Here is a 13,185-nt window from a genome sequence, read left to right as displayed (position 1 = left end):
CATACATTTAAAGGCATCGTCAAATCCCAAATTATACGGTTCCATAGGATATCCTCCTGTAAACAGGATCTGGACACAGCAATTCAAACACTATTTCATGCACTTAGACAAAGAGGCTACTCAAAACGATACCTCAGAACCATAAAAACCAGTACCTTGGCGGCCCTCTCTCCCATTCAGCTAACACACCCACAAAACACAAGTCTGTCAATCACTCTTTCTGACCACAACTTTCATTACACAGGTTCTGGAGGCACTTCCAAATCCCCCCCTGACCCTAACCTTAACCCTTACCCTAACCCGGGTTCGTATCCTGCTCCCGCCCCTGACCCTAACCTTAACCCTTACCCTAACCCGGGTTCGTATCCTGTTCCAACTCCTTACCCCACCCCCAACCCCAACCCTAACCCTACCCCCAACCCTACCCCCAACCCTACTCCTAACCCTACTCCTAACCCTAACCCTAACCTTAACCCTTACTCTAACCTGGGTTCGTATCCTGCTCCCGCCCCTGACCCTAACCTTAACCCTTACCCTAACCCGGGTTCGTATCCTGTTCCCACCCCTAACCCTACTCCTAACCCTAAACCCACCAAAACCCCCCCCCTCTCTGAATCACAACCTTCTCTCCTCCTCTGATTCCTCTTCCAATCAGCAGACAATCCTTATCCCCTTAGTCACTACATTCTCACATAGGATCAGACCGCTACATCAGGCATTCAAACATAATTTTCTCATTACTCAACAGGCATACACACCCTTCCAGCCATATAGAATTATCTCAGCATTCAGAAGGAATAAGAGTCTCAAAGACGTCCTAATCAAAGCAAAATACAGCACTAAGCCCCCACAACCACCCAAACCTCACACGGCCCACTTCAAACCAAGAAAATTCATTTCAAATCCACACAGCAAGACCTCCACTCCAGTTCTAGACTCTATCTCACTCAACACTCCAAATGTCATTTATATAATTACCTGTACATTATGCAAAAAACACTACATCGGGGAAACTCAGTATACAATAGAAACTAGACTTAAACAACATCTATACAACATCAAACGGGCCCATCTACACACAGAACTAGTCACTCATTTCCAGGATCACCCCATCACTTACCTCAATATATCCGGCTTACAGTCATGTTCTGGGTGGACCAGTGGGCGGCGAAAAGCAGTGGAACGTGGGTGGATAAGAGATCTTCAAACAATTACACCCACCGGTCTGAATGAGCGTTTTTAACCAGTTAGATGGGATCAATCGAAAGGGATAGCACTTGTTTACAGGGATCTCAAGGAGGTGAAAGAAGGATGCACTATTCAAACAAAAAATAAAGTTTAAGTGGGTTTGTCTAATATTTAATATTTGCATGCTTATCTTAAATAGTTTTATTCCTTCCTTTTTTAGGTATTTGATTTTGTTTTGACATTTTAGCACTTTATCTCTTAGCACTTTGTCTTCTAGCGCCTATATATGTGTATATAATTGTGTTTGTATATGTATTATTAAAGCATCTATCCCCTGATCCCTTGTATATTTTAATATCTCAGTCCCTTCATGGTCCTAGATAACCACTCAGACTATCATTTAGAAACAATAATAACCTACTTACTTTTGGTAAGGTTTGGAGGGGGTAATCTAGATAATTTTAACAGTTGAATGGTTTATAGCATTATATTGGAGGGGCACACAACAATAGGCCTGCGCACCACAAGACAAACCAGTCTCTTTTTAACCCTACCCTAATTCAAAACCTAACCCTAACCCTAACCCTAACCCTAACCCTGTACCTATGTGCAAAAAACATAACCACATTTTGAAATCCACCTAGCCCCCTCCAAAGCACATCGATGGACATCTACGGCCTCCCAGGAGTACAACAAAACAAACCCCAGCTCCCCACGACATTACCTTCTCCACATACAGAATTGGACAGGGTTGTCCAATTGAATTTTTATCCCTGTACCTAACCCTAACCCTAACCCTAACCCTAACCCTAACCCTAACTAAGGAAGTTACAACTAAAGCTAAATCTGAAGATAAACACAAAATGGAAAGTTTCACTTTCAATATTCTACCTCGGCAGTTACATGATTCATGATCAACACCTATTTATTAATTTCTTCATGCAACAAACCTAGATAGTTGTTTCAGGTCTGTTTTGTGTAAACAGTTTGATATGTGAATGTAAATACATTGCTTTTTATTTCCTTAAAATGGCTCTCGTCTCCTTTTCACCTCGTGTAACACCTGATTTACTGAACAAGAGGCACATCTCAATAGGTGGTCCAGATAAGTAATGTCATAGCACAAGTGGGGGATTTCCTCTTTTGTTCTCTATTGTTCCTCAAGCAAGATGACATCACTTTTGTTAGAAATGTATTTTTTACCCTTTAGTGTGTGTACTTTAGTGTATTTATAGTTGGGATATCGCTTTTCAAAAGTAAAAGTTCAGATATTGCTGGAGGACTTCTTGCAGTTGGAAGACATTGCATTTGTCATTGTAATGAATATAAAGACAATAAAAAAAGAGAAGATTGCTTTACATTGAGGTTTAATTTAATGAAATCAAAAGGCATATTTATGAGTGTTAGAGCACAATCCTTTGTAAAATAAACCTTTTCACACACTAACTATAGAAATTGGTTTATAATACAAGACATATTCATCGCAATTATAATAAATCTTTCTGCAACATTTACACAAAATAGCAAGGTCATATTTTTTTTGAATCTAGGTCTTTAAGGTGATTGCTTGAATGCATGACAAAGCAAAAAGCTATTGCCCAGATGATCACTGTTTTGGTTTCTTCAACTTTAGGTGAGACACATTTTTCTCCTTCGCAGTGTGGAAGAACAGTGGAAACCAGAAGCTTTTCTGCAATAAAAGAAAGAATAAGCCATCACTTCTTCTCGTTATTGAACCATTTCAATGAATGACTAGAATGCAACTTTAGAGATAAAGAAAGTTGATGTTAAGTTTTATGATGCTAATATAAGATGTTATATGATGCTAATATAAGACGTTATATGATGCTAATATAAGACGTTATATGAAGCTAATATAAGACGTTATATGATGCTAATATAAGACATTATATGATGCTAATATAAGACGTTATATGATGCTAATATAAGACGTTATATGAAGCTAATATAAGACGTTATATGATGCTAATATAAGACGTTATATGATGCTAATATAAGACGTTATATGATGCTAATATAAGATGTTATATGATGCTAATATAAGACGTTATATGATGCTAATATAAGACGTTATATGATGCTAATATAAGACGTTATATGATGCTAATATAAGACGTTATATGATGGTAATATAAGACGTTATATGATGCTAATATAAGAAGTTATATGATGCTAATATAAGACGTTATATGATGCTAATATAAGACGTTATATGATGCTAATATAAGACGTTATATGAAGCCAATATAAGACGTTATATGATGCTAATATAAGACGTTATATGATGCTAATATAAGACGTTATATGATGCTAATATAAGATGTTATATGATGCTAATATAAGACGTTATATGATGCTAATATAAGACGTTATATGATGCTAATATAAAACGTTATATGATGCTAATATAAGACGTTATATGATGCTAATATAAGACGTTATATGATGCTAATATAAGACGTTATATGAAGCCAATATAAGACGTTATATGATGCTAATATAAGACGTTATATGATGCTAATATAAGACGTTATATGATGCTAATATAAGACGTTATATGATGGTAATATAAGACGTTATATGATGCTAATATAAGAAGTTATATGATGCTAATATAAGACGTTATATGATGCTAATATAAGATGTTATATGATGCTAATATAAGATGTTATATGATGCTAATATAAGACGTTATATGAAGCTAATATAAGACGTTATATGATGCTAATATAAGACGTTATATGAAGCCAATATAAGACGTTATATGATGCTAATATAAGACGTTATATGATGCTAATATAAGACGTTATATGATGCTAATATAAGATGTTATATGATGCTAATATAAGACGTTATATGATGCTAATATAAGACGTTATATGATGCTAATATAAAACGTTATAGGATGCTAATATAAGACGTTATATGATGCTAATATAAGACGTTATATGATGCTAATATAAGACGTTATATGAAGCCAATATAAGACGTTATATGATGCTAATATAAGACGTTATATGATGCTAATTTAAGACGTTATATGATGCTAATATAAGACGTTATATGATGGTAATATAAGACGTTATATGATGCTAATATAAGACGTTATATGATGGTAATATAAGACGTTATATGAAGCTAATATAAGACGTTATATGATGCTAATATAAGACGTTATATGAAGCCAATATAAGACGTTATATGATGCTAATATAAGACGTTATATGATGCTAATATAAGACGTTATATGATGCTAATATCAGACGTTATATGATGCTAATATAAGATGTTATATGATGCTAATATAAGACGTTATATGATGCTAATATAAGACGTTATATGATGCTAATATAAGACGTTATATGATGCTAATATAAGACGTTATATGATGCTAATATAAGACGTTATTTGAAGCTAATATAAGACGTTATATGATGCTAATATAAGATGTTATATGATGCTAATATAAGACGTTATATGATGCTAATATAAGATGTTATATGATGCTAATATAAGACGTTATATGATGCTAATATCAGACGTTATATGATGCTAATATCAGACGTTATATGATGCTAATATAAGACGTTATATGATGCTAATATAAGACGTTATATGATGCTAATATAAGACGTTATATGATGCTAATATCAGACGTTATTTGATGCTAATATAAGACGTTATATGATGCTAATATAAGACGTTATATGAAGCTAATATAAGACGTTATATGAAGCTAATATAAGACGTTATATGATGCTAATATAAGACGTTATATGATGCTAATATAAGACGTTATATGATGCTAATATAAGACGTTATATGAAGCCAATATAAGACGTTATATGATGCTAATATAAGACATTATATGATGCTAATATAAGATGTTATATGATGCTAATATAAGACGTTATATGATGCTAATATAAGACGTTATATGATGCTAATATAAGACGTTATATGATGCTAATATAAGACGTTATATGATGCTAATATAAGATGTTATATGATGCTAATATAAGACGTTATATGATGCTAATATAAGACGTTATATGATGCTAATATAAGACGTTATATGATGCTAATATCAGACGTTATATGATGCTAATATCAGACGTTATATGATGCTAATATAAGACGTTATATGATGCTAATATAAGACGTTATATGATGCTAATATAAGACGTTATATGATGCTAATATAAGACGTTATATGAAGCTAATATAAGACGTTATATGATGCTAATATAAGACGTTATATGAAGCCAATATAAGACGTTATATGATGCTAATATAAGACGTTATATGATGCTAATATAAGACGTTATATGATGCTAATATAAGATGTTATATGATGCTAATATAAGACGTTATATGATGCTAATATAAGACGTTATATGATGCTAATATAAAACGTTATAGGATGCTAATATAAGACGTTATATGATGCTAATATAAGACGTTATATGATGCTAATATAAGACGTTATATGAAGCCAATATAAGACGTTATATGATGCTAATATAAGACGTTATATGATGCTAATATAAGACGTTATATGATGCTAATATAAGACGTTATATGATGCTAATATAAGACGTTATATGATGCTAATATAAGAAGTTATATGATGCTAATATAAGACGTTATATGAAGCTAATATAAGACGTTATATGATGCTAATATAAGACGTTATATGAAGCCAATATAAGACGTTATATGATGCTAATATAAGACGTTATATGATGCTAATATAAGACGTTATATGATGCTAATATCAGACGTTATATGATGCTAATATAAGACGTTATATGATGCTAATATAAGACGTTATATGATGCTAATATAAGACGTTATATGATGCTAATATAAGACGTTATATGATGCTAATATAAGACGTTATATGATGCTAATATAAGACGTTATTTGAAGCTAATATAAGACGTTATATGATGCTAATATAAGATGTTATATGATGCTAATATAAGACGTTATATGATGCTAATATAAGACGTTATATGATGCTAATATAAGACGTTATATGATGCTAATATCAGACGTTATATGATGCTAATATCAGACGTTATATGATGCTAATATAAGACGTTATATGATGCTAATATAAGACGTTATATGATGCTAATATAAGACGTTATATGATGCTAATATCAGACGTTATTTGATGCTAATATAAGACGTTATATGATGCTAATATAAGACGTTATATGAAGCTAATATAAGACGTTATATGAAGCTAATATAAGACGTTATATGATGCTAATATAAGACGTTATATGATGCTAATATAAGACGTTATATGATGCTAATATAAGACGTTATATGAAGCCAATATAAGACGTTATATGATGCTAATGTAAGACATTATATGATGCTAATATAAGATGTTATATGATGCTAATATAAGACGTTATATGATGCTAATATAAGACGTTATATGATGCTAATATAAGACGTTATATGATGCTAATATAAGACGTTATATGATGCTAATATAAGATGTTATATGATGCTAATATAAGACGTTATATGATGCTAATATAAGATGTTATATGATGCTAATATCAGACGTTATATGATGCTAATATAAGACGTTATATGATGCTAATATCAGACGTTATATGATGCTAATATAAGACGTTATATGATGCTAATATAAGACGTTATATGATGCTAATATAAGACGTTACATGATGCTAATATCAGATGTTATATGAAGCTAATAAAAGACGTTATATGATGCTAATATAAGACGTTATATGATGCTAATATAAGACGTTATATGAAGCTAATATAAGACGTTATATGAAGCTATTATAAGACGGTATATGATGCTAATATAAGACGTTATATGATGCCAATATAAGACGTTATATGATGCTAATATAAGACGTTATATGATGCTAATATAAGACGTTATATGATGCTAATATAAGACGTTATATGATGCTAATATAAGACGTTATATGATGCTAATATAAGACGTTATTTGAAGCTAATATAAGACGTTATATGATGCTAATATAAGATGTTATATGATGCTAATATAAGACGTTATATGATGCTAATATAAGATGTTATATGATGCTAATATAAGACGTTATATGATGCTAATATCAGACGTTATATGATGCTAATATCAGACGTTATATGATGCTAATATAAGACGTTATATGATGCTAATATAAGACGTTATATGATGCTAATATAAGACGTTATATGATGCTAATATCAGACGTTATTTGATGCTAATATAAGACGTTATATGATGCTAATATAAGACGTTATATGAAGCTAATATAAGACGTTATATGAAGCTAATATAAGACGTTATATGATGCTAATATAAGACGTTATATGATGCTAATATAAGACGTTATATGATGCTAATATAAGACGTTATATGAAGCCAATATAAGACGTTATATGATGCTAATATAAGACATTATATGATGCTAATATAAGATGTTATATGATGCTAATATAAGACGTTATATGATGCTAATATAAGACGTTATATGATGCTAATATAAGACGTTATATGATGCTAATATAAGACGTTATATGATGCTAATATAAGATGTTATATGATGCTAATATAAGACGTTATATGATGCTAATATAAGACGTTATATGATGCTAATATAAGACGTTATATGATGCTAATATCAGACGTTATATGATGCTAATATCAGACGTTATATGATGCTAATATAAGACGTTATATGATGCTAATATAAGACGTTATATGATGCTAATATAAGACGTTATATGATGCTAATATAAGACGTTATATGAAGCTAATATAAGACGTTATATGATGCTAATATAAGACGTTATATGAAGCCAATATAAGACGTTATATGATGCTAATATAAGACGTTATATGATGCTAATATAAGACGTTATATGATGCTAATATAAGATGTTATATGATGCTAATATAAGACGTTATATGATGCTAATATAAGACGTTATATGATGCTAATATAAAACGTTATAGGATGCTAATATAAGACGTTATATGATGCTAATATAAGACGTTATATGATGCTAATATAAGACGTTATATGAAGCCAATATAAGACGTTATATGATGCTAATATAAGACGTTATATGATGCTAATATAAGACGTTATATGATGCTAATATAAGACGTTATATGATGCTAATATAAGACGTTATATGATGCTAATATAAGAAGTTATATGATGCTAATATAAGACGTTATATGAAGCTAATATAAGACGTTATATGATGCTAATATAAGACGTTATATGAAGCCAATATAAGACGTTATATGATGCTAATATAAGACGTTATATGATGCTAATATAAGACGTTATATGATGCTAATATCAGACGTTATATGATGCTAATATAAGACGTTATATGATGCTAATATAAGACGTTATATGATGCTAATATAAGACGTTATATGATGCTAATATAAGACGTTATATGATGCTAATATAAGACGTTATATGATGCTAATATAAGACGTTATTTGAAGCTAATATAAGACGTTATATGATGCTAATATAAGATGTTATATGATGCTAATATAAGACGTTATATGATGCTAATATAAGACGTTATATGATGCTAATATAAGACGTTATATGATGCTAATATCAGACGTTATATGATGCTAATATCAGACGTTATATGATGCTAATATAAGACGTTATATGATGCTAATATAAGACGTTATATGATGCTAATATAAGACGTTATATGATGCTAATATCAGACGTTATTTGATGCTAATATAAGACGTTATATGATGCTAATATAAGACGTTATATGAAGCTAATATAAGACGTTATATGAAGCTAATATAAGACGTTATATGATGCTAATATAAGACGTTATATGATGCTAATATAAGACGTTATATGATGCTAATATAAGACGTTATATGAAGCCAATATAAGACGTTATATGATGCTAATGTAAGACATTATATGATGCTAATATAAGATGTTATATGATGCTAATATAAGACGTTATATGATGCTAATATAAGACGTTATATGATGCTAATATAAGACGTTATATGATGCTAATATAAGACGTTATATGATGCTAATATAAGATGTTATATGATGCTAATATAAGACGTTATATGATGCTAATATAAGATGTTATATGATGCTAATATCAGACGTTATATGATGCTAATATAAGACGTTATATGATGCTAATATCAGACGTTATATGATGCTAATATAAGACGTTATATGATGCTAATATAAGACGTTATATGATGCTAATATAAGACGTTACATGATGCTAATATCAGATGTTATATGAAGCTAATAAAAGACGTTATATGATGCTAATATAAGACGTTATATGATGCTAATATAAGACGTTATATGAAGCTAATATAAGACGTTATATGAAGCTATTATAAGACGGTATATGATGCTAATATAAGACGTTATATGATGCCAATATAAGACGTTATATGATGCTAATATCAGACGTTATATGATGCTAATATCAGACGTTATATGATGCTAATATAATACGTTATATGATGCTAATATAAGACGTTATATGATGCTAATATAAGACGTTATATGATGCTAATATAAGACGTTATATGATGCTAATATCAGATGTTATATGAAGCTAATATAAGACGTTATATGATGCTAATATAAGACGTTATATGATGCTAATATCAGACGTTATATGATGCTAATATAAGACGTTATATGATGCTAATATAAGACGTTATATGATGCCAATATAAGACGTTATATGATGCTAATATCAGACGTTATATGAAGCTAATATAAGACGTTATATGATGCTAATATAAGACGTTATATGATGCTAATATAAGACGTTATATGAAGCTAATATATGACGTTATATGAAGCTATTATAAGACGGTATATGAAGCTCATATAAGACGTTATATGATGCTAATATAAGACGTTATATGAAGCTAATATAAGACGTTATATGAAGCTAATATAAGACGTTATATGAAGCTAATATAAGACGTTATATGATGCTAATATCAGACGTTATATGAAGCTAATATAAGACGTTATATGATGCTAATATAAGACGTTATATGATGCTAATATAAGACGTTATATGAAGCTAATATATGACGTTATATGAAGCTATTATAAGACGGTATATGAAGCTCATATAAGACGTTATATGATGCTAATATAAGACGTTATATGAAGCTAATATAAGACGTTATATGAAGCTAATATAAGACGTTATATGAAGCTAATATAAGACGTTATATGATGCTAATATCAGACGTTATATGAAGCTAATATAAGACGTTATATGATGCTAATATAAGACGTTATATGATGCTAATATAAGACGTTATATGAAGTTGATTTCATATGTAGTTACATGAAGCTAATATGATATGACGTTATATGAAGTTGATTTCATGTGTAGTTACATTAAGCTAATATGATATGTAGTTATATTTACATTTTAGTCATTTAGCAGACACTCTTATCCAGATCTACTTACAGTTTCAGTTAGTGCATACATTTTTCATAAAGTTGATATGACATTATATGAAATTGATATATGGCGTTATATGAAGCTAATATGGTATGAACTTATAAATGAAGGTAATACGATATGACGTTATATGGAGTTAAATGTAGTTAATATGATATGACGTTTTATGAAGTAGATATGATATTAAGTTATATGAAGCTAAAATAAGATGTTACATGAAGGTAATATGATATGAAGTTATATAAAAGCTATTATGATATGATGTTAAATTAAGTTGATATGATATGACGTTATTTGAAGCAAGTGTGATGTGACATATGAAGCTAATAGGTACACCGTTTCTGACAGAGAGGACAGTGATACGAGCACCCAATCGTTGCCAAATGTGCATCCTTTAAAGATATAATAATTGTTAAAGGCAAAAGACTTGCTGGCACGTAAATAGGCATGAATGATCAGTTCCCGAAGGAAATCACAGAACGGCACAAAGTTCTGTACCCACTCTTCAAGGTGAATAGACTTAAAGGGAAACGTGTAGCTCTTGTAGTCGATAAACTTTACATTGATAACCAACTGTTCGGAGACACCAAGACTACTCCATGGCTGTTCTAAATAATACAAAGTTCCTATAGAGGAGTGGAATAATGGAACACCCAATACTACCCATGGTAGGGATCGTAATAATAAAAAAAAACACTGGAAAACAATCAAATACAACAATTTATAAATAAATAAACTACAGATACACTATACCATTCAAAACAGGGAATGGTATCATATAATTAGTATTCAACTTTCTATTTATAAATAGATAAAAGACAGCATTACGAGAAGGGATCATTATTTAAATAATACATCTTCTAATATCAGAACTGGAACAAAAAATGCACTCAAAAGCCCGGAATGAGGTAGGAATCAACATGGTAGGGATAAAAACACAGCAAACAGAGGACATAGAAGGCACAGGATGTGGGTATGTGCGAGTGTGTTGTGATGGAAGGTGGGGTGTGTGTTTTTATGTTAGGAGAAGTGTGGATTTAAGTGAGTGAAAAAGGAAAATGGTTGCAAAAGCTAGAGCCCATGTGTGTCTGCGAGCAGGAGTTGTGACAGAGAGAGTTTTCAATTTTGTGCAGATATGGGATATACATTTTAAAATAAATTATAAATATAGTTTATTTATTTATTGTCCTATCATGATAGAACGGTCCCCGACCCTATACCCTAGACACCCAGCTGAGCGACCCACACACTAAGGAGAAGTCCTTATCTGTTTTATAGGCCTACTGCAAGTAGCCTGTACACAGCCGCCAGAAAGATAAACGTGGTCAGAGACCTACTAAAGAAACACTGTACCCTCAGGAGTCTGAGCCTGCCTGGCAGGGTTGGTCCTACAAAGCCCCCGGATGGGTGAGCATAATATATAAGGAATTTCTAATAGCTGCTAATGAGAACCTTAACGTCCTTGTACCTACCCGGTGGGAATTCCGGTGGGGTGCCCCCACCCAGTTAGGGGCAGTGCTGGCAACAGTAGCTGCAGTAACCCATGGGGAGGGGATCACACTCAGACAATCAGAGAGGGGGCAAATTATTGTGACCCTGGTGGCACAAAATAATCAAACGTTCTGACCGCACAGAGATGCTTGGGAAAAATGGTCACAACGGGGGACCAGCATGTGTGTGTTTCAGGGTAGGGGGGTGTATCTGAGCTCCATCAGATTGGACTTGACATTGGTTAATCAAATCTCCCCATTCTTGCTACATTTTGCATGCCTTCTCAAACAGCTCTGTGTGTGTGTGTGTATCCCACATATGTTGCTATGGGGTAATGATGCTAGGGACATTACAAGATGAATCACAGTAATGGCTTGGGGGGGGGGGTTAGGGTTAGGGTTAGGGTTAGGGTTAGGTCCAAATAATGATGATCCACGCTTCTTTGAAAATATACATAATAATTTATCAAGACCTACAAGCAATACAATACTCTATTATTATGGTGGGAGATTATAATACGGATTGAAATACCTCAATGGACCGTTGGAGGCTTAAATATCCTGACCTGGTGAGATATATATATATACACTACCAGTCAAAAGTTTTAGAACACCTACTCATTCAAGGGGTTTTCTTTATTTTTACTATTTTCTACATTGTAGAATAATAGTGAAGACAACAAAACTATGAAATAACACACATGGAATCATGTAGTGACCAAAAAAGTGTTAAACAAATGAAAATATATTTTATATTTGAGATTCTTCAAATAGCCACCCTTTGCCTTGATGACAGCTTTGCACACTCTTGGCATTCTATCAACCAGATTCATGAGGTAGTCACCTGGAATGCATTTCAATTAACAGGTGTGCCTTCCTAAAAGTTAATTTGTGGAATTTATTTCCTTCTTAATGTGTTTGAGCCAATCAGTTGTGTTGTGACAAGGTCCTC

General features: G+C 31.6%; 1 protein-coding gene across 1 annotated transcript in view; it reads right to left on the bottom strand.

The window, feature by feature from the left end:
- Positions 1–2,545: 2,545 nt before the first annotated feature.
- Positions 2,546–13,185, bottom strand: part of LOC311142788 (dendritic cell-specific transmembrane protein-like) — a 75,374-nt gene continuing 64,734 nt past the window's right edge. The window contains exon 5 of the mRNA XM_084178463.1: positions 2,546–2,878. Coding sequence (XP_084034589.1) covers positions 2,795–2,878 — 84 coding nt within the window. The 3' untranslated portion in view covers positions 2,546–2,794. The remainder of the gene's footprint in view (positions 2,879–13,185) is intronic.

Source organism: Coregonus lavaretus (genome assembly GCF_964263955.1).
Source record: "Coregonus lavaretus genome assembly, chromosome: 1".
NCBI classification, from domain to species: domain Eukaryota; kingdom Metazoa; phylum Chordata; class Actinopteri; order Salmoniformes; family Salmonidae; genus Coregonus; species Coregonus lavaretus.
Note: the sequence above shows the minus strand (reverse complement) of the source record. Positions and strands in the feature narration are given on the sequence as shown.